The sequence below is a fragment of the Miniopterus natalensis genome, chromosome X (assembly GCF_054644295.1).
Source record: "Miniopterus natalensis isolate mMinNat1 chromosome X, mMinNat1.hap1, whole genome shotgun sequence".
NCBI lineage: Eukaryota > Metazoa > Chordata > Mammalia > Chiroptera > Miniopteridae > Miniopterus > Miniopterus natalensis.
The window spans coordinates 7,337,545-7,361,699 of record NC_142103.1 but is presented as its reverse complement, the minus strand read 5'-3'; the positions used below and the strand labels follow the sequence as shown (position 1 = coordinate 7,361,699).

Below are 24,155 nucleotides of genomic sequence, written 5' to 3'. Positions count from 1 at the left end.
TAGTTTTCATAGAATCTCAGATTTGAATTAGTGAATTCTCCAGCCCAATCTCCTGTCCTATGCCCAAATTCCTTCTACAATATCTCTTACAAGTGTCCATCCAGCCCCTCCTGCAAACAAGGATCTTGATTTGGGAGTGTTGGGAGTTTTTGGGGGTTTTTTATATAAAAATTTTAGAGCAAGGACATTGTTTGCTTCCATACACTTATTCAATAATTAGCAAAACTCTTATCTTTAGATTAAATGTTAACAAAATGCCCTCTGGTGTTCTGATTTTCCTGTCACACTCTGTTCTGTCCAAAACAAACATCTCCTTTTTCTATTCCTTTTACCTAGTGATACAGGAAGCCTGGAAGGCTCGCAGAAAATTGCAGAAATTATTTCCTTAACTGTAGATTAAATAGTCTGGCCTTCAGCAGTAGGGGTTCTTTCAAATGTAAGTGGTTCATACATGGAACATTTTTAAATATATCTTTATTGTTGAAAGTATTACAGATGTCCCCCCTCCCATGATCCTATCCCCTCCATACTTGCCCCCTTCCCAGGCCTTCACCATACTATTATCTGTGTCTATGGGTTATGCATATAAACAGATAAATTCTTTGGTTAATCTCTTCCTGCTGCTCCCTCCTGGAATTTATTTCGTGGGCTGGTTGTGTTATCTACATATCTACAAGAGTCATTCCTTGAGATAATCTGAACTGGAGCCCAAATCCCCCAGAGTCCAACTTCCAGGACTCCCTTGTGGGAAACAGAGCTTTATAGGGCACTCTGCTGCCCATAACACTATAAAATAATGACTCAAAGTCATGCTAAGACCAGAAAGTGCTAGCAGAAGTAAAGCCATGGGGGTTCTATGGCTAGGATTAATTAAGAGGGAACCCCCATCCTCCTCTTCCCTGAACTGTTCTGAAATCTTTCTACTTTGCACAAACTTAACTTGCTCTTCACGTCACAAAGAACACTGTACTCTCCTCAGCTGGATAGCAGCACATACACAAATGCAGACTCAGATTCATCAGGATGTGCCCTTTGGAAGAAATGACTTCAAATAAATGGTTCCCTCTACAGCCATCCCCAGAGGTAGAGGTGGGGTGGAAATCTGACTTTCGGTCAGGAGACATTATAGTCTAGTGAATGCTCTCTTCCTTCTTGAAGTCAGAGCAACAGTGCCTCAGCTTCCTACTTCCTGAGTAGGGGCCCCTGCCTCCCAGAACACAAATCACTTCCCTTTAGGTGAGGAGAAGATGAGGAGCAGCGAGGGAGGGAAGCTAGCTATGTGCCCCACCCCAAATGCCATTGCTCTTGGTCCACAGCTTACAACCCAAACACCTTCAATATGCATGAAGAATGCAACTGCTCATGTCTCAACATCTTCCTCCTCACCAAATAACCCAAGTGGAATTTGTAATTTCCAAAATGAACAGATATTTCCAACTGATTTAATAATCCTGAGATGTTCTCAGCTGCCTTGATTTTTAAGGGGATAATCGTCTGGCTACTCTTGTGCTGTCTTTTTCTTCAACCTGTGATAAATGGAAAGAAGACAGGGACAGGTCATGGTCTAGATGCCAATTTTGGCCCTGCCCCTTCTTCACTGGGAAGCCCTCTTGTGGATGGCAAGTAATTTCAACTCTTAGAGCCTCAGTTTCTTCATTTGCAAAAGAGGAATAAATAACTGCACCTCTACCCTTACAAAGGTTAGATAAACATCTTAGAAGAGTCATTGTAAAATTTTCAGAGGGAAAATATGGTGATTAGAACATTCAAGTACAGTATTAAAAATGCTGTTTTAAATTTTTCTTCAATGTTTAGAAAAACATTCTTAAAATAACTCTTAGAATGTTATCTATTTTACCTTAGATGGCTTTTTTTGGCCTATTTTGAGTCAATTCTTAGTATTCATTATATTCTTTAGCATGAGGGCAAGGTTAGCTATAAAATATTATGAAATCTGTACTAAACAAAAATAAAATTCCATGGCTGAAAGTCTTTTTTAAAAGAAAGCATTTTATTGAGCCATATGCTATCCAGAAAAGGACCAGGTCCTGGGGCATGAAGTCTAAACCACCAGCAGTATGGCCAGATGGAAAAGACAACATGTCCTCTGACCTGGAGTTGCAGGCTCTTTTATATCTTATGTTTTGGGAAGGAAAGATGTAAGTTGTTTTAAAAGAATTTACATTGGCTACAGATAAGGGCGGGGGAAGGGGGGCAGGAAAACGTGAAGCAGAGGCAGCTCTATGGAAGGTGCACAGTCTGTAAGGAAGAAATATTTAGTACTTTTAAAAATATATATATTTAAATATATTTTATCGATTTCAGAGAGAGGAAGGGAGAGGGAGAGAGACATAGAAACATCAATGATGAGTCATTGATCGGCTGCCTCCTGCACGCCCCCTACTGGGGACGGATCCTGCAGCCTGGGCATGTGCCCTGTCCTGGAATCGAACCAAAATATTTTGGATCATAGGTCGATGCTCAACTGCTGAGCCACACCAGCCGGACAAAATATTTACTACTTTTTATTGGTTACGGGCCACAGTCCTGAAAGTTCATGCATATGCAGGATGCGGTGGCATCTAGTGATTGGCTAATAGATGCCAAGAGTTTAATTCAGAGCTCCCACATATATTCAAGAATGTGAGCACTTGTTAGTTGCCCTACAGCTATTAACTGCTTAACTATTCCTATTTCTTACTCTCCAGCTGCTGTAATTTAGAACATCTCAGAATTTTTCTCTTGTCATCTGTTTATAATGTGGGATTTAAAAAAAGGAATGTGGGATAAAGTGATCCTATTAGTTATTTATAAGGCAGAGAAGGTACACTAGGAATTTGATTTCATGCATAAAGGCAATTAGCCTTGTTGAGCCACTGGCTCAAAGTAGATTTACTACTTTTCAGTAGGATCAGTGTTTCACAACAGCGAGTTGTGTCCAGGTCATCTGGTCGTAAGTAGAAAGTGAATCATAACCCCTGCGGTAATCTATAACAGGCCAGTTTGCCTGCCTTTTCACCTGGCCTCTGTGTGTGTGTGTGTGTGTGTGTGTGTGTGTGTGTGTGTGTGTGTGTGTGCAGATCACCCTGAATTGGATCCCCAGGGCTTTGAGCTGAGAACTTCATCAGGTTCCTGCTAGAGGCTAATTAATCATCAAATCAGCTCATTGCCATGCTGATCCATTAATGCAGGTCCCCAGAGTCATTAGGGCAGCACAGAGAAGGAAATGGCCTAATCTCAGGATTAGAGGGGAGAAGTTCCTGAGATCTAATGAGTTCCTGCTAAACTGGGGGTATGCTCCAGAAATCATGGTTTTTCTACCTTTCCTTGTAATACCCCTTTCAAAAAGCTACCCAGAAAACAAAAGGGCCTATTGCATTGCCCAGCAGTGCTCAGGCATTTAAGGCTTCCTTCTCGGTGCAAGCAATTCATGCTCCCAAGAAGCTAAATATGAGAACTTAGACCCCTCTGGCTGATTGCAAAGTGAAATAGCAGTCAACTACCTGCCATTCCTATCTGTTGTCAAACTGGTGTTTTTTTAAATACATTTACCATTAATTTTGGTTTACAGCAAAACTTCTTTGTTCTGGGAGAACTTGTTTGTAGTTTGATTCATATTTGGATCAAGAGTCACTGTCAAGAGGAATAACCTTGATACTGGCTCCAGTTTTTGGTTTTGGCATTTTTTCTGACTGTTCTGAAATATTTAGCTGTCTATATGAACTTCTTGAAAAGTGAAAAGGTCTTTCAGTGGAGCAAGTGATTGTTTGCAGGACAGCAGTTTGGTTTTCTGTTATTGTTGTCATCAAGATGACTGGTTGTTTTTGTGCTGTGTAAACAACATATACTATATATCCTTTTGTTTTTTTACTGAGCTGCCCCAAAAGGGAACTCCCTAGCTGGGAGACAGCCTGCTATAAGTGGTAAAATAATAAACTCAGAAGCCAGACAGATCTAACATTATTAGCTGTGAGATCTTAGAACGGCCAATAATATCTCTGAGCTTTAGTTTTCTCATCTATAAATTGGGCATGATAATATCTGCCTTGAGGTGTTGTTGCAGGGTTGTTAGGAGGTTATTTTAAATGTTTACTCTGGGCCAGGCAGTCAGTGCTTCCTAACTTTTAATGCACATACAGATTGCCTGGGGATCGTGTTAAACTGCTGACCCTGATTCAGTAGTTGGTCTGGGGTGAGGCCAGAGTCTTCATTGCCAATAAGCTTCCATGCTGCTGGTCCACAGGTCACACCTTGAGTCACAAGGGTCTAGATATCAATTACAAAGTGCCTAGCACAGTTAGTGCTTAACACATGTTTACCTAAAAATAATTCACTCACTTAAAAATTACTGAGAAGAAACCCTTTTCCCACAAAAGAAATACCTGTCTGCCTGTAGCTATGTTCCTACAGTTTTTGCAAAATGTTTCTTTGAGACTGACCATGGTTAGTAATTTCTGAAGGCAGGTGATGGGTAAATGGTAGAAGTTCATTATACTATTCTGCCTGCTTTTGTACATGTTTAACAATTTTCATAATAAATGTTTAAGTTAAAGAAAAAACCGACAGGATCCTTCTTTCTTTCCCTTTCCCCTCCCCTCCCCTCCCCTCCCCTCCCCTCCCCTCCCCTCCCCTCCCTCCCTCCCTTCCTTCAATATTTTTTTTATTGATTACAGAGAGGGAGAGATAGAAACATCAATATGAGAGTCATTGGTAGGCTGCCATCCTACACACCCCCGACTGGGGATCTAGCCTGCAACCCAGGCATGTGCCCTGACCTGGAATCAAACTTTGATCTCCTGGATCCTAGGTCAACGCTCAACATGAGCCACACCAGCCTGGCCCCAAAAGGAATTTTAGGGCAGCGAAATTATTCTGTATACTATAATGGTGGAGACATGTCATTATACATTTGTCCAAACCCATAGAATATACAACAGCAAGAGTGAACCCTAAGTACACGATGGACTTTGGGTGATAATGATGTATCAAAGTAGGTTCATCAGTTGTAACAAATGTACCACTTTGGGATGTGGATAGTTGAGGAGGCTGTGAATGTGTTTGAGGGGTCAGGAAGTATATGGGAACTCTCTAGTTTCTGCTCAACTTTGCTATGAAACCAAAACTTCTCTAAGTAATAAAGTCTGTTAAGAAAAAACCCACAGCCCTAGCCAGTTTGGCTCAGTGGTTAGAGCGTTGGCCTGTGGACTGAAGAGTCCCAGGTTCAATTCTGGCCAAGGGCATGTACCTCAGTTATAGGCTCGATCCCTGGCCCTGGTCTGGGTAAGTATGGGAGGCAACCAATCGATGTTTCTCTCTCTCTCTCCCTTCCACTCTCTCTGAAAAGCAATGGAAAAAATATCCTCAGGTGAGGATTAAAAAAACTACCCACAAACAGAAAACTCCTCTTTCCTAACAGCCTGAACAGCAGAAGATACAGGTTACCTAGTACAGTTAGATTAGCTCCAAAAACCTCTTCATTAGGGGAGAGAGAGTGAGCTTTGAGAGAGAGCTTTCATTTCAATTCTGTAAATAAATCTATTCCTAACTTTGTCTCCCATGACATGATTGTGTAAAAGTAATTTATCCATCCATCCCAGGGTTTAGCACATTTTTTACCCTTAACATTAGCACAGCTTACACTTCATTTTTTCAAGATAGGTTTTGCATTGTTTTTCTCTACCTTGGTGGACTAAAATCTGTGTACATGCTCATGAAATCATTTCATTTATTGAATCAGAGCTTTTCCCCACCTACCTAGATCACATCCTAAACTTCCTGGCTTGTGGTTTCATTAAGTCCGTGATCCACAAAGCAATTGCCCAGCTAATTGGAAAATGCATTTAGTGAACTGGACATCCCCCTCATTACCTTCCTACTGGACCCAATTTTTATTAGGTACTGAGCTGACACAGCCCAGGGTAGGTGTCACTTTAAATTTTTGGACACCTTTTGATTAACCAAGTGATAGGGGCAAATCAGAGAGAAACTAAATAAACAAAATAAAGGAAACAGCCATCTTGAGTTTAATCATTTGCATTTCTTGTTTCCCTTGGTTATTTAAAGCCTCTCTACACCAGCGTCTTAATTGATTCCTCTTCTTTTCTGCCCACGGCTTCCTTAAAGGGTCTTTGATGTGGTAATTGGACAGGACCTCATCCCAAAGCCTGGGTCAACTCTTTGTCATTGTTTGGTATTTAATCCTGGAGAGTAATGTTCTGCTCTAGTATGTTGTTTATCACTTCCAGATTATAGGTGTAGCAAATATTTTCCTAATGAAATAATCACTAACTTGACATTCTGCTACTAGGATAATACAGCTAGGTTCTGTGGGGAATCTTCTAGTGTAACTACATGGTCCCAGTCCCACACTCCTATAATTTTTTAGCTCTATTTTAAAGTGTTCCCTTTAGGCATGTTCTCTCAAAAATGTTAGGGCTTTAGGTGCTCCTTGAAATGTTCAATCTCTTTCATCAGAGCAAAGTTTTGAAACCTGAGCATCCTATTTCTTTTTTCATGTTGAAACCCTGTAGGTGTCTTCTGGGCAGCTGCTATGTAGTTTTTCCACTCAGTTGTTTGGTGAATGAAAATATCTAGGAGACACTCGTTTCCAGAATCCCTTCTGGAAACCAGAAACTTTACAAGCTGACTTTGTACAACTTCTTTTGAAGTGAACTCGGGTGGCAGAATTGTGCAGGCTTAACAATTTTGAGGTGGCAGAAACACCTGCAGTGACAGATAATTATAGCTATTGCCATGGCTCTTGCTGTGCATTTCCTGTTTGCTAGACCCTTTTTAGGATGAATCATAATTGTTTTCATGATGACAACTACTTCTTTTCCTTGTCCTTGATTAAACTTGGTAATACTTGTGGCCCCTTAGTAAGCTTGATTCTTTCCTCACTACCCTATGTTCAGCCCTTTTAATCATGGCAGGAAAAAATTTTCCTTGTGGTAGACAGGTAATAATGGCACATAGCAGTCTAAAATATCTCCCTAGAAACTGTTTCAAAACAACTCTCTTCATGTTGTGGCACACTCATCCTTGCCTTGTCTTGTGAACCCAACTCCTTTCCATATATGAGTCAAGCCCACCCTTTAAGAGCCAGCTCAGGCACCCCCAGATCCTGCAGCAGTTGTGGGGTATGCCACACACTTCAGCATGGAATTGGATCAAAGGCTGTCTGAGTTCCATTTTCTTTTCTGCTCTTCCCCAACATTATCACACACTCAACTATGCACTGTAAATCTAGACAGTGCAGATACATAGTGTATGATCACTTGCCAGGTGTCCAGTTCTCGTTGATTACAGCCTGTCAAAATGTGTCAGGTTTTGAATTAAAGAGCAAGACTTAAGTGAGTTGAATTAAGTAATCTCTAATAGGAAGATCCAACTGTTTCATGATTCTCGGAATCTACTTTGGAAATTAATTTTTATGGAGGCCCTTTTATAAAACTGGGAAATTACACTGAGGAGGGAAGAAAAAGAACTGCCAAGGGGACACACTGGTTACAAATTTAGTCATTGATATAAAATATTGCCACTGAGTCATCAAGAATTAACCCCTACGGAGATTATATAGGAATTAATGATGCCACATTGTTAGCTAGTACCTTTATGGTTTTGTTCTTTACATTTAAATTTTTTATCCCTTTGCAGTTTATCCTGGTGGAATGTATCAATCCAACTTCATTTTTTTCCTAGATGTCTCTATCCAGTTGATTTCATGCTGTTCTGAGATAATACCTCTATCATATACTAAATTTGTGGATGTATTTGGATCTATTTCTGTACTTCCAATTCGTTTCCATTGGTCTATTCATGGACAGATACTACACTATTGGAATTTGGGGGTTATATGTTTTAATTTTTGGAAAAATTTCCCCCTTTACTCTTCTTTTGAAGAGTTTCCCTAGCTATGCCTATTTCTCCATATGAACTCTAGAATCAACTTACCTAGGTAGAAAAATAGATACCAAAAACTATTGGTATTCTTATTGGAATCATGTTAAATTTATATAACTTAGAAAAAGGGAAATTTTTATGTCAAGAATATACATATCCAAGAACATCCCAGATGTCTTCCATTTGTTCAAGTCTAGTTTTGTGTTTACCAGGAGTGTCTCATAGTTTAAAGGTTTGGGGAATTTTTAAAGTTTAAACCTAGGGTTTTTAGTTTAACTTTTTGCTATTATATTATTAAATCTGCTTAGTGGTGTTTGTGTGTATATACATATGTATCCATGATTTGTAAACTTGGAGTGGGGTAGGGTTTTCTACCTCTGATTCAAAACTCAGAAGTCATAAAAAAATCAATAAATTCAACTACCCCAGAATAAATTTTGCATGCTAAAGATACCATAAGCCAAGTGGAGAGAAAAATTATAAACTGAAAGGAAATATTTGCAACTCATATCACAAATAGCTCTTACAAGTAAATAAGAAACTCACTCACCCACAAGAAAGCAGGGGTTGGGGGACGAAGGATATGAATAAAGAGGTCTATGAAAAGATATGCTCAACCTCATTTATAAGTTAATAAAAATTAAAACTACACTGAGATACCATTTCTCATGTATTAGATTGGAAAACACATGGCTGATGAGACTATAAAGAACACACACTCATGCATTGCTGACAGAACTGGTCAGGAGGGAACTGGTAAAATGCATCATGCTACGTGCCATACAAAAAAATACTATGCAGCTGTAATAAAAAGAATGAAGATACTCTTCAATTAATGATATAGAACATTCAATTCCTGATATAGTGTTAAGAAAAAAAAGCTAGGCGCAGTATAGTATATAAAACATGTTACCATTTTTATATGAGTATAAAAATAAGGTTTCCCCCACTATCCAAAACTATTCTCATTTTTATGCTTTTAAGGAATTGCATCCCTATGAAACCTTTCTTAAGCTGAAATGGTGTAAAGCAAAGAAGCAGTTACCTTAGGACACACATCTTGCTAACGGTTGCAAGATAAATCACACATGTTCAGAGTTCAAAGCTATGGTGGCTTAATGCTGACATGCTAAGTGTAGTTCCCAGGGAAGGAGCTAGGTGGGGCCACTCTTGCTGCTCTGGATGCATACTGCAAAACAAACATTGAACACAATTTTTGCTTTTTGTCTTTCTCATAAAAGCAAAAATCCTCTTCGGATTTCTTTTGGTTAATGAAAACAGGTGTTAATAAGACTTTTGGCCCTAGCTGGTTTGGCTCAATGGTTAGAGGTCAGCCTGAGGACTGAAGGGTCTCAGGTTCAATTCCGGATAAGGGCACCTACCTCGGTTGCAGGCTCCATCCCCTGCTCTGGTAGGGGCTCATGCAGGAGGCAACCAATCAATGTTTCTCTCTCTCTTTCTCTGAAAAGCAATGGGGAAAAAAGTATCCTGGGGTGAGGATTAAAAGAAAAAAAGACTTTTGTAAGAGAAGTGGCATAAAGCAAACTTTCAAAAAGCAGGGGATATCGGTATATATGTATTTGGATAAAGAAACAATAGAAGCATGTTTAAACTAATAAAAGTGGTCACTTGTAAGGGACTAAGTGGACAGAGAATGGGGTAGACAGGGATGGAGAGGAATAATTTTTCACTATAAACTTTTTATAGTTTTTTATTTTTAAAGCATGTGACTGCTACCTAATCAATAATTTAAAATAAAATGTATACATCAATGTGAAACTTGGGTCTCCATTTTCTTTTATTTTTTTAAAGTAATTTCTTTTTTTTACAATGTGTTATCACACACACACACACACACATGCGTGCACATGCACGTGCACACACACACTTACACACACACAGGACTTGAGATGGACAGAGAAACAAGGATAGCCTCCAAACAAGTTACTTTTCACGAAGTCCAAAATAGATTACATTGACATTTATGTGCTTTTCATTCATTACACAATGTACAGACATGATCCATTTAATGATTTATGCTCCCCACATGGTTAAACCAATCAGGATTTTCTATGAAAGAGTACATGTAAAAGCTTTTAGTTTAGAAGCAAAGTACTGTTTTTCTGCAAAAACCAATCTCAGGCATACAATTTATGTTTACATATACTCCTTGAGAATACTACAGTAGCAGTGCATAAGTTCATTCTGTAAAAAGATCTGAAAAATGAATTTCAAGAGACTCTTAATGCATTGTGCTCTCAGATAAAAATCCTAAGTATGACAATAACAGTTAAAACTGCATATATATGTTAGAGATCAGAAGAGGCTATAAAGAAATGTAAATAGTTGTGCTTTGGGGACTTTTTCATAAAGTTGTTTTAATAATAAATATAAACTTAAAAAATGTCTCAGTGACTGATATAAAATAGACACAGATATCAAGGATTTTCTGTACTTGGCTTAGGGTTTAAAGGTGAAAAATCATCTCCACATAAGCCACCTGGCATTTGGTAATCCCAATCTGGACTAGTCACTTACAATCAGGCAAGGGGCTGGGGAGAAAAAAATAAGAGATTTTTCCTCCTATTAACATAAAGCATTATCTAGAGGTAAAGCCAAGGTGAACCAACTAAACACATGCTTATCTTCCTTTAGATTTCTTAGACCAAATAGAGACGTCACCCTACTTTTATGAGGTTTAAAATAACCCAACATGATTAGTGTCTGGACCAGGACCTATTCTGTAATTCAGAAGATGAATTAAATATGTCCTGTCCTCTGTGAGCCCTAGAATAAGCATGATTTCTCAGTACTTCATGTTTTAAAAAACTCTCCACACATTAACTGTAAAACTCTTATTTTAGAAACACCATGGCAACTGTTTATAATGATAGAGGCCAAGGTATAATTTACATGGTAACGCTGATGTTCGTAGCTAGGAAATAAATGTAATTTTATTTTTAGGCTAGTCAGTTTGCCATTTTAGGCCTTTAACTTTGAAGGACACATGAGCCTAACAAATTTAAACTGAATTAGAAAAAAGATGAGAAAATAACAAATGTTTTAATTAAAGTCTTTTGCACAATAGGTTTAGATATAAAAAGAATTTCTTCAAAGAATTTCCTAAGTGTCACTCAGAAGCATCCTGTTTTTTTTTAACATAATGTGCTGGAGTCCTTTGAATAAAATTATAAAGTAATTTAAAATATATATTATATATTTATAATCACTGTAAATCATTCAATAGTTTGTAGCATATTAATGGAGTGAAATAGAGATAAAAGGCAGTCCACATTCATATTTTCAAGATAAATTTACTTCAGAAGTCAATTGAATTCCTTGCTCATGTTCTAAGTATAGCCATTGTGATAAGACCTGAAAGAAAATGAAGAACAGTTAAAGACATGCATTTTACAAAATTTTCCATTCAGTAGGAAATCGTTTAGCCCTCCCTCAATGAACAAATAAAATACGGCACATAGGCAGGTACTGTACCAAGAGCTTGAAGTCCATTTGAATTCTGTTTATACAGAAGAAATCCAATTTATACCAAAGGGCAGTCACTGGATAGATTTAATTAAATCACTAATGTCTGAACAGAGCTAATTTTTTAACAATCAAATATACCTCCCACTTTATCCAGTCACATCAGCTATAATAATAGCAAATGTGCCATTTTAAAATGTCAGTAAAGCCAGTTGACTTCATCAACAAAAACTGTGTGGGCCTATTTACATCCCAGGTCCCTCAGGCCACAAAGAGACAAAAGCATAGTATTCCTGCTTGGCTTGTCTCCTTTGAAGAGATTCCATACATGAAACCATAAAAATTTAATAATATGCTCAGTCCTAAGTGAGAGGCAAAAAAAAAAAGTGTGTGATGAAGCACAGAGAAAGAGCACAGTCACGTACGACTGGGGCAGTCAGAAAAACATAACCCAGAATGTAAAGCTGAAATAAGCCTAAAAGATGAACAGAAAAGATACAGAACAATGAGATGAACAGACTTTCAGGTGAGGGAAGGGCAAGGGCATGGAGATAAGACTGGGACTCTAGATGAGCTTTTTGGAGATCAATAAATAATCTAACCACTCTAATCAAGGATTTATGTAGGGCAACAGCTAGACAAGAGTAGCTCAGAAAGGTCTCAAACACAGTATGGAGAGTCTTACATGACAAACTACGGAATTATACTTCATTTTATGGACTATGGGGAAGCACTGGAGGTTTTTGAGTAGGGAATGGTGGTGGTGAAACCAAAACAGAATGGAAAGCAACCTGACTGCAATATAATAGATGTTTTTTGGGGGGAAAATAATGGGAGAAGACAGGAATAGGAAGGGAAGGGACACCATCAGAAGGTAGGGGGACAATTTAGAAAACAATTTTGAAATTAGAAAGACAGTGCACCAAGGAATACTGAGAGAATACTGAAAAGAGTTGGCATCTCAGAAGAGGTGAGAGACTATGAGGAAAGAGTTATTCATCACCAGAACCCTAATCCTTCACACATTAGGTAGGTAATGAATAAATGTTTAGTTGAACTAATTATAAAATTTCAAGTCAGAATGACTGAAAGAATGACTTCACAGGAAAAAAGGGAACTGGTTTAAAGAGAAAGGTTCACAATATTAAATAAGGCTGCATTGTTCATCTTTATCACTGTGTACACTTTGTCTAAGTGTTTCCCTAGGATCAACTCCTGGAAGTAGAAATGCTTCCAGGAATCATGAAATATATGCATTTTACACATCTTTTATACCATTGTAAGTCAGCAAAAAGAAAATAATTGAATAAATACAGCATTAGGTATTAGATAAATAGCTGAAAAGAACTAAATGTGAGCCAAAAAAATTAAATCTTAAAATGCACTCGACCTCAACATGTTTTTAAAGCAATCTTTTATCTATTTTTCTGGCGGGGAAAAATCGAACCAACACCACCACCATCACCCAATACACATACGACCATCACTGCCACTTCCAAGCCATACAAATTGCCTACACATATGCCCCAAATGAATCTTTAAAAACACTTACCTAAGATGTAAGCAGCCACTAATTTTTGATTCACACTTAAGTGGAGGTAGAGAGGCACCAGCGATTCCATATCCCCCAGTGTAGGAAGCATCAGAGCTGCAATGCACACCACTCCCAGGAAGACAGTTAGTAAACTAGGTCCTGAGGAGACTGTTCTGTTTTCTGTAAAAAGACAAAAATCCCTGAGCTTGCTTCGAAAAACAACTTAGGCAGCCCTGGCCAGTTTAGCTCAGTGGTGAGAGCCTCGGCCCATGCACTGAAGGGTTCCAGGTTTGATTCCAGCCAAGGGCACATACCTCAGTTGCAGACTCGATCCCAGGCCCCTGGTTGGGGCGCGTGCAGAAGGCAACCAGTCAATGTGTCTCTCTCACATCAATGTTTCCCTCTCTCTCTTTCTCTCCCTTCCACTCTCTCTGAAAAGCAATGGAAAAAATATCCTCACGTGAGGATTAAAAAATAATAATAATAAAAACAACTTAGACAAAAGTTTGTTCACATATACTGTCCACCATTCACCAGGATTTTGGTTTTGTCTAACTTCTCTGTTTCCCCAGCATTCCCATTCAATGGGGACTTATCTGCTGAACTTATCTGGAAGCCCATAACTTCTCTGAGCCATCCCAAGATGGAATGTTGAAACGGCATTGTGAGGTAGTGAATTCCTACTGAAAGGTTACCATCCTTGCCCCACACTCTCCTCACCATAATCAGTAGAACGTGTTCAAGCATGTATTAACTATGTACGTTTATAAACTACATGCACAAATACTGTCCTAAATAAAAAACATACAAATAGAATTTTAAAATAGTGGGCTAAAGGTAGACATTGAAATTCTGATCTTTTCTACCTGTACCCTAATGGATTGCTTATGTATACTTCTTTCTGAAACACATTTCACTAAAGTTCCACTACCTTCTAGAAGTATCTTAGGTAGGTCTCCAGGCATCCTAATAACCACAGCATCCTGCTAGCAATCTCAAAAACATGAAGGTAGCAAAAAGGCACTACTTGAGTGTTTTAAAGCTGCCTATGAAAACTCTTGCCCTCTTCTATACCCCCATTTAGAGCAAAGAAGTAAGAAAGCAGCAGAAACAATATTTGGCAAATATTATGCTAAGTGAAACAAACCAGTCACAGAAGGACAAATACTGCATGATTCCACTTAAATGAAGTGTTTAAAATAGTCAGACTCATAGAAGCAGAGAGTAGAATGGTGGTTGCTAGGGGCTGGAGGTGTTTGAGATGGGAGTTGCTAATCAACAGGCATAAAGTCTCAATTATGCAAGATGAATACGACCTCGAGATCTGCTGTACAACATTGTGTCTATGGTCAACAATAGTGTATTGTACTGAAATATTTGTGAACAGAGTAGATCTCGTTAAGTGTTCTTACTACAATAAAATAAAATTTATAAAACATTTATTATTGGCCTTGCTATTCTACAGTTCTGGGTGTATGTGCACAATATTTATATCCATATTTTTAAGAAACCCATCAAGAGCATTTTCTGTTATATGACTTTTCCCACTACCCTTCCTTTCACTAAAAGGAATAGCCAACAGCAACATAATCTTTGTGTTTCATTAATAAAATAATGATGTTCATTTTATTATTAAATGCAACTTTTCTAAATTATTAATACTTTAGCTGTTGTGTAAAGTTTAATTGAGCATCGCCAAAACCAGGTAGGTGAAAACAAATTCAAATTTTATAGTGATCATTGTTTGAGGTGAAACAATAGTATTAATACCTAAAAACTTGCCCATGAACACAGACAATAGGATGGTGAAGGCCTGGGGTGGGGCAGGAACCTGGTGGTAGGGACAAGAGGGGGAAAAGGGGGGGACATTTGACAGAAACAAACCTAAAAACAAGTCTTATTTTAGTTAATAAATGAAGTACCTTTACATTTATATTTTTTGCAAAGATATGTTTTCAAGAAAAACACTGATAACAATTACACTGCTCACTGCAAACCTACAATAAAGATAATTTCAAGGAATCTTTAGTACTTAGAGAAATTCTAAAAACATTTGCATAAATTCTTGAAATTTTTCAAAATGGAGATAGCTTTTTTTTTTAATCCTCACCTAAGGACATGACCTGAGGACACGCTTAGAGAAAGAGGAAAGGAGAGAGAGAGAGAAACATCGATCAGTTGCCTTCTGTACATGCCACAATTGGGGATCGAACCCATAACCCAAGTATGTGCCCTGACCTGGAATTAAACTGGCAACCTTTGGTGCACAAGACGATGCTCAACCAACTGAGCCACTCTGCCTGGGCAGGAAATAGCTCTTTTTTGATTGTTGTAAAAATTTTATAGAGATATAGAAATCAGAGAGATTCCTATACAATTGAATCTTCCTGGAAATAACACTATTCACAGCTTGGTATAGACCCTTATTATTTTATTTTTTTAAATATATCTTTATTGATTTCAGAGAGAGGGAAGGAGAGGGAGAGAGAGAGACAGAAACATCAATGATGAGAGAGTCACTGATCGAGCCCATGACCTGGGCATGTGCCCTGACTGGGAATCGAACCCCGATCGCCTGGATACTAGGTCGACGCTCAACCGCTGAGCCACTCCTGGCCGGGCTAGACCCTTATTTTATTAATGCCCATATAAACATGTAAAATAATTTTTTACATAAGTGAGACTATAATATACTATAATATACTGTTATAATATTATAACAGACTATAATCATTAGTAACATAATTAAGACAAGCCCACTAAGATTCAGCTGCATCTTTTAAATAACCTGGGCTGTGGTATTATGTAAAAGTATGCTTTGTGGGTTTCTCTTAGTTAAATTTCTATTAAATGAATATACATATATATAATTATATTTATGTGCATAGACAAGTCCCAGAAAGTAACATGGAACATTTATATCAGCAGATTTGTTAAGTGTATGGGATTATAAGGGCTGTTTCCTTTTTAAAATTTATTGCTATATGTCTTTTATACAATAAACTTGAGAAAAACATCTCATTTTCACTGCCTTAAAATACATTTAAAAATCCGAATCTTTCATGAGTATAGCCTTTGACCATTTTCTAGCTAGCTCAAATAGCTTCACAACATTGATGTACTTATATCTAATAAACACTTCCCAAGCTAAAGACATGAAAAAATAATACCACTTCAAAATCTCTCAAAAAACAATCTCAATTTGTTTCAACATTTTAGTTCAGAGAAACTTAATGAAAAACCTTAGAATTCTATATACTGGAAACCACACATAATTAATTCACTACAGTCATGTGCCAAATAATGATGTGTTGGTCAACTACAGATAGCATATACAACTGTAGTCCCATAAGATTACAATGGAGCTGAAAAATTCTTATCACCTAGTGATGCTGTAGCCATCACAATGTCATAGCACAACATATTACTCATGTGTTTGTAGTGATGCTGTGTAAACAAACCTACTGAGTTACCTGTCATATAAAAGTACAGCACATATAATTATGTATAGTACATAATACTTGATAATAAATGATGTTATTGGCTTCTGTATTTACTATACTATATATACATTTTATCATTATTTTACAGTATACTCCTTCTACTTACAAAGTTTGCTGTAAAATAGTATGTCAGGTTATGCAGGCAATAGCAACCTCATAGGTCTTATGTTTTCCATGTCTCTTGATTGCATCATTTTCTCTTGTGCTTGATTTAATCTCATGTTGTTTTGTGCAGTAACACGCTGTACAGGTTTATAGCCTAGGAGCAATAGGCTATACCATATGGCCTAGGTATGTAATAGGCTATACCATCTAGGTTTGTGTAAGTGTACTCTGTAATGTTTGAACAACAAAACATTTCTAATGACACATTTCTCAGAATGTATCCCAGTCATTAAGTGGCACATGACTGTATTAAAATAATAAAGTTAAAAATATCACTTTGTCAACACAGACTAAATCAGTCACCATTATACTCTATTAAAGAAGAAAACCTTACTCAATTTCATATTAGAAACATTAATATAACTACCCACAAACAGGACATGTTGGCCAAGACTGTATACGGAACTTTATAGTAGTATCGCCCTTGCTCTAGAGTGTCCATAGCAGTGGAAACCTTGTAAGACAAAGGAAGCCAACCCAACAGACCCTACCAAATAAGAAGTCCAGCCTTCCTAGTGCAGCCCATGCACACATTTCCCGTGTAACTATAGTCAGCCCTTCATATTCACGGGTTCCACAGCCACAGATTCAACAAACCATTGATTTGCAGTTGGAGGATGTGGAACCCATGGATACAAAGGGCCAAATAAGGCACTTGAGCAACTGCTGATTTTGGTATTCGGGGGGGGGGGGGGAGCGGTCCTGGAGCCAGTCACCCTTGGATACGGAGGGACAATTGTACTTTGTGCCGAGGACATAATGGTGAAAACAAATAAGCGGTCTGCTTTCACTGAGCTTCCCGACATGGATGGCTTAGAGAGATTTTTTTAAAAAACAGAGATCACAATGTGTACCTACTTTCATTTATTTACCTATTCCAATTTTACAATTAGAATACTTTAATATACTTCAGATACCAAAGATTCATTATAAAAATAAAGTAAGGATAAAATGCTCAAGAAATACACATTGTAATTATTTAGCCTTTCAGGGTGATTTTTTCACCTAAATTCTAATACATTTAAAAATAACAGAGGATAAAAATATAACCAAACTTTTAACTCTTATTGTTCTTGGCTATTGTTCTTGGCTATTGATCTGTTAAATACAAATGAGCTCCAATGACCACTTTCTTTTAAATTATGACTTTAACATAAAAAACAAATATTCATTTTATGGCCTTTCTTGTTCTAGAGAAGTCATTGTTAAAGGGGAACCTTGCATTTCATAAATACAAATTGGCTTAATATTGATCTGAGGTCAAAGTGACATTTGACAAAGGGTATCTATCAGCTTCAAAAGAAGAAAAGCTGGTCCTATTGGTCAATAACAATTGCTGAGGAGAAATCAATCTACTAGCTACTACCTAGTCCCTAGTTTTGGTATCACCAGAAAATCTGGAAACTCCCTGCATGGAATGAGAAGCCTTGACTACAGTAAATCAAAGAGGCATTACTCCTTGTGTTATCAAAATAAACATGCTAAGATGAAAAAACTGATAGGGAGCTATGAATTAATATAATGACAAGTAGACTTTATGTGGCAATTTCAAGGACAGCTGCTGTCACATTCATATGTCACTACCAAAAGGTTCTATGTTTTTCTATGGAAAAATTATCTTCCTCCTCTTATAATAGGGTTGGAGGGAGATAATGAGAAGAGGGAGGGGGAAAGACGTCCAAAGAATTGAAGATGAGGATAGTGTCAATGTTGAAATAATATATCATAACACTTCTGAATATCTAAGCCGGAAGGAAATGAGGAATGGAGAGGGATTGAATTAATAGCCCACAGGGGATATTATAATCTACTTAGTTTAATTAACTTCAACTTTAATGAGATTTTTTTTTCAAAATAATATGAACAGTGCACCAAGCTTGGACTATTGCCAAACACAATCTCCCTCTTCTTTGAACTAATTAAATGAGAAAGGATATAGGAAAGTCACAGAAACAAAAGTATATAATTGCCAAATTGTGCTAGCATTATAAAGTACAGTGCCTGCACTCTTAGGTTTTATAGATTTAAAGGTTATGGCAACATTTGCACTCTCTTTACAGCAGCCTCTAGTCCTCTCCTATGAGAGTTCAGCTCAAGGCCTGGGGCTTGATTTTAGGTACCTGATCTCTAGGTTCTGTTTCAAAGTAGTTGACTGGGTTTAAAGCAACAGATTATTTTTCTAGTAATTATTCTTAGCTCCCTGATTATTTTATTTTATTTTAAAACATGTTTTTATTGATTTCAGAGAGAGGAAGGAAAAGGAAGAGATAGAAACATCAGTGATGAGAGAGTCATTGATCAGCTGCCTCCTGCACGCCCCCTACTGGGGATAGAGCCCACAACCCGGGCATGTGCCTGACTGGGAATCGAACTGAGATCTCCTGGATCATAGGTTGATGCTCAACTGCTGAGCCACGCTGGCCGGGTGTCCCTGATCATTTTAAAGTTAGAAATGTATAAGACCTCAAAAGGGCTTTAAAAACAACCCCAAATTACCTGGTTGAAAAGACTGTTCAAAAAATAAACTTTCGCTTAATGGTTCCTTTATTCTTTTTTCCTCTTCTTCCTTTTGTTGCTCTTTTGCAGAAGGGAGAAGAGTAGCCACAACCTCTTTCCTTCCTAAAGCCTTCCTCTGGCTCTGTTCAGAAACTTGGAGACGGAATTTGTCTATTACACCATAGTGACAAGATCGAACATCTCTATGACGAATCACACTGAAAACATCCAAACATAACAAATGCTGTTTAGGTTTCGGAGGCCTGTCAAACAGAATTCAGCAAGAGATTTCATACAGTAAAACAATACTAACTGACTATAACCAAATACTCAAATAAAGAAATTTGCTAATGATGCTTTAAAAAAAAATCACGGTATAACCCAAAAGGAAATTGGTAGTGCTGAAATACTGGATGAGAGCACATACTCTAAAACATAGAATAAAAGTCTTAAGTGAAAAATGATGAGTAAAGAAAATTTCTCTTGGCAATGACTTTTTTTTTCTGGATATCTGTGTACAGTAATATTTATTAAATAAGATATATTAAATTGTCTCTTTCTCCACAAAAGTCTCATAAATTTCTATTGCCACTTATTGTTCAAGTAATAAACCTCACCCTAGACTTAAAATTGAAATCCATGAATGCAGGTAAAAATAAGCATTTGTATAAGTAATCCAGTCTGACCAATCCAACAGAAGGCTAACAATACACTTCTGTATCTCTCTGAAGAGAAAAGCATATAAAAGCACTTCAATATTTATGAGTTATCTGCAATTCCACATATTTTACTTTGTTCTTAATAGAGAACACAGAACAATTAGAACAAAAGTAACACATTCATTTGTCTAGAGACTACATTTCTTTGGAATAGTCCTTGTTTATTTTGTATTGAATGAAAATCAAAAGAAATGTGCAAAAACATATCCTTAAAGATATATTATTTTAAGGCTTTAAGTCTTTTCAAAAGAAGGCTTCTGCTTCTCATTCTCCCAGAAAATTTAAACAAATTCAGTTTACTTGGTGGCTTAAATTAAGGGCTGGTCAATGGATCCATCTGGTTATCACCAGTTCTAAAGTGAAAATTAAATATGAACAGCTTGAACAAACAGTCATTTATCTGACACTCTAAGAAGAAATTATCTGGAAGAGCTCAGATAGCCTTTTACAGATGAGTAGTTATGCACTAGCTTCCTGTTTGTATAGATTAACTTCCAAGCTTAGTAGCTGAATCATTTCGAATGAACTTATATTATCATTGTTCTGAAAGTGTAGTATTATTACATTTCTCAAATGTCACTATAACAGCAAGATGTTCCAAAGAAAATTAAATTTCTTATTATAGCTAGAGAAAATGAAAGGAACAAGTTCGAACTTTACCTTTATAAATGTCCATTACGACTAAAAGCACAACAATGAGGAAATGTTCACGGAAATATTAACACACATCAGTTCCAACATAATGAAATATTATTAAGTATTTGGTTGATCTGTTTAGAATATATTAGAAACTTAACAATAATTTTTCTTTTTAATTAAATTTATTGGTGTGCCATTCGTTAATAAAATTACATAGGTTTCAAGTGTATAATTCTATAATACCTCATCTGTATATTTCATTGTATGCCCACCACTCAAAGTCAAATCTTCCATCACCATATATTTGACCCTTTACCCTTTACTATCCCCCGAAGAATTTTGATAGACTAAAACTTTAAGCAAAAATTCAAAGTATAATAAATGCCTATGTGGGAACAGCTTCAAGAAAAATCCTTTTTCAAGTTAAAGACATAAATATTAACACACTTAAAACATGTTACCAGGAAGTGATTAGGACTTACATATCCACACAACACTGAGGCTTTACCGCACCTGCAGCATCAACGACAACATACTTATTTGGAGTAGTACACAAAACTGAAAGAAAAAGTCACAACGACCATTAGTGTTTTAAAAAAAATTAGTTTCTACATGTAAAAAATTAGTAAGGACTAATTAAAATTCATCAAATAGGCCTAGGAGACTCACCTTTGAACTTTAAGGCAAACTCATAGGGATTATATAAAGTCAACACTTGCTTATGTGTTGACTGGTCATCTGCATAAAATATTAGTTCTGTGGGAAACACAAAAACAGGAAGATTTCCTTCCACTAAATCTAGCTGTCTTTTTTGTTGATGCATTGGCACTGAATCCCCCTTGCTGCAGCTTCTGTTTTTACAGTCTCAAATCTATTTTGGACTTTCCTTAAGTCAGTTAAAAACTCCAAAGCATTTTGGCAATCTAGAAAGAGAAGAGAGAAAGAAAATTGAATGATACCCGTTTTCATTTGTTGTCCCACCACGAAAAAGCATGTTCAGCATGCATTAAAATAGACCCCCAAGTCATTTAAACATGCCTTTCGACTTTTCCTGTAAGGTTACTTAGATAGCTTTTACCAAACTATGAAAAGAAATTTATACGTGTTCCTTTCACATTCAGTATTACAACCTACAATAAATAACATTAATACTTGAATGAAGGAATAAAGGCTTTGTACCTCAAATTAATCACCCCCTTTCAAAGAGATGAGATTAAACAGATATCACTCTTTTTAAACCTCAGATTTTTTAAAAAGTAGTATTCTCACCACCAATTTTATATAAGCCAATCAGAATTCTTAAAGACTAAAAAATATAGAATAAGTTTCCATGGTTTACAGGAGAAAAACATGAGAAATCATTTTCACACTCATCTCAACAGTACTTTAGTTAGTGCCTTCGGGCAGCATGCACGGGAGAGTTCTTTTCATCTTTTTTCTACTGAAGCCCAAAATAAGCAAAAATGTTTCGAAGGGAAGCTGAATACCCACAATTGCTTAACAGTCCATGGAGTTTTTTTTATAAAAATTCAAAATCAGTAAGTAGGCCTTGGCATGCGAGTGGCACTATACTTCCCCTCCTACTTCAAGTGCACAGACTTCATGAGAGCTATTTTCTTCCAACTTCAAAGATCTTTCTGGATTCCTTCTGGGGTTCTTGAATATGTTCCGGATAGTTGTAACTGGCAGAAGTCTGACTGTCTGATAAGTGCTATGTTTTTGTTTCCTTATCTGATTTTAAGCAACAATATTATTTAGCTAGTACCCTAAGTGTGACTTTCTCAAATAAATGCAAAAGCTAAAACATGCAATCACAGAAAATGCCTGATTTTCAACCTGTAGATCACGCCTTTAAAATAAGCGATAAAGCTTTTAATAGTTTGCATTCAAGTTCTCATATATTCAAAGATACATATAACAAATTATCATTATTATTATTATTATTATTATTATTATTGGTTTTTCCAGCTATTGGAGTGCACGTGCTCTGATTCTGATTAAAGCCTTACCAATTTTTATCAACTAGGATACTGTATAGTCATGTATGCAAATTTTATCCTTTTCTTTCAACTGAATGCCTGTTATAAGCCTGGCATTAAGTCAGGAGCTGCACAAAGATACAAAGATAAATAATGCACAGGCCCAGTCCTCAAAAAACTCAAGTCTCATTGATAAAATAAATATTTAAGCTACCTCTATTATAATGCATACTCTTGTATATGAAGTACTAGGGGATTAGAAGACAACATGAATGATTCTACCTAGAAGAGAGGCCAGGAGATGGCATTTGAGGTAGTCTGTAAAGAAAAGAAGAATACATATTTCTGTGCTGGGGGTGAGGGGTGGGGATAGGTAGGGAGGGCATTTAGGTGTAGGGAACAACAGCATAAGCAAAGGTGCAGAAATGTGAAGGTAAGAAAGGATATTGAAAAGGTCATCCAGGCCTTAACTCAGCCGGCTGAAACATCATTCAGATACATCAAGGTTGTGGTTTGATCCCTGGTCATGGCACATGCAAGAGTCAACCAATGAATGCATAAATAAGTGGAACAACAAATCAATGTTTCTCTCTCTCTCTAAAAAAAAAATAAAAATCAATCAATAAAAAAATACTGTCAGTTTAAAAAAAGGTCATAATCCACATACTCTCCCAGATCGTCATGCTCTTTATGTCCATATATTTCATAGCATGCATGTAGCTCATCAGTGTTGTTGTTTTTTACTGAGCTGAAAGGAATATAGTCATTTTTATTTGTAATAACATTTAACATTTGCATAATTCATAAGAAATTTCAAACTTTTTTCATTAATCACATATGCTGAATGAATAATTAATATATGTAAAACTTTTAGCACTTACTCTAGGCCAGGCAATGTTTCAAGTGTTTGCTATTATTATTAAATTAGGAAGAGACCAGGCTCAGACAAAAAATGTCAGCAGGGTTCCGGCCTCTTAGTTCAGTATTTTTCCTGATATACCAAAGTAACTGTCCATTTCAATAAAATAAAACTAAGATTATTCTGAAAAGCATCTGATTAAATAATTCTAATTTTGAGTTTTTATTTGCCATGAATTTCTTTCTTTTCCTAAATGCTATACGCATTTGTATTTGGGTAATGTATGCTCAGAAGTTTGTTATCTTATTTTTTCCAATAGAAAATAAGCTCTATACTTATTTTCTTAGTAAGCTTGGCTATTAGGAATAGAACATCCAAATTTGGCATCACTAAATAAAATTGGACATCTCATTCTAAAACTGTTAGGATGAGAATGTAGCTTATGATAAAAGGTAGAATCTCTGATTTGTAGAAGATAGTTGAATCTGTCCCTCACTCCTTATAAAATTCTAAAATTTTATTAGGGCAATTCCCAAATGGATTTAAAGAAATAAAATCATAAAACACTAGAGACCTGGGGAATCTTTTCTTTTTTATAATTTAGACTTTCTAACAACCAGAAACCAAGAAATATTAGTAAATTCAACTATATAAAAACTTTTAAAATTCTGCATGGCAAAATACTTTTTAAGCAAAGCCAAAAGAACATTTTCAACTCATATCATAGTCAATGTCTAATTTTCCTATTATATATAAAGGACCTACACATTATTATGAAAAAGACAACTCAATATAAAAATGATCAAAAACTACAATATTTTATAGTAAAGGACATACAGATTGTTCTTAAACTTACAAAAGGTTGTGTAACCT

At 36.6% G+C, this 24,155-nt stretch overlaps 1 protein-coding gene across 1 annotated transcript; it reads right to left on the bottom strand.

Annotated features, from left to right (window-relative positions):
• Positions 1–11,200: 11,200 nt before the first annotated feature.
• Positions 11,201–23,719, bottom strand: MOSPD1 (motile sperm domain containing 1). Its single transcript, XM_016198014.2, has 5 exons — positions 21,114–23,719; positions 20,927–21,002; positions 19,087–19,304; positions 12,941–13,102; positions 11,201–11,277 (listed from the first exon to the last, which is right to left on the bottom strand). The coding sequence occupies exons 1-5, from the start codon at positions 21,265–21,267 to the stop codon at positions 11,246–11,248; spliced, it is 642 nt and encodes a 213-aa protein (XP_016053500.1). The 5' UTR covers positions 21,268–23,719; the 3' UTR covers positions 11,201–11,245.
• Positions 23,720–24,155: the final 436 nt, after the last annotated feature.

Excerpts from the sequence above, each read along its gene's own strand:
- MOSPD1 (XM_016198014.2), bottom strand. The coding sequence starts at position 21,267 with ATGCATCAACAAAAAAGACAGCTAGATTTAGTGGAAGGAAATCTTCCT. Across the intron at positions 21,003-21,113 it reads GTTTGCCTTAAAGTTCAAAG|TTTTGTGTACTACTCCAAAT; the intron begins GTGAGTCTCCTA and ends TTTTTCTTTCAG. Across the intron at positions 11,278-12,940 it reads AGTGGCTGCTTACATCTTAG|GTCTTATCACAATGGCTATA; the intron begins GTAAGTGTTTTT and ends ATTTTCTTTCAG.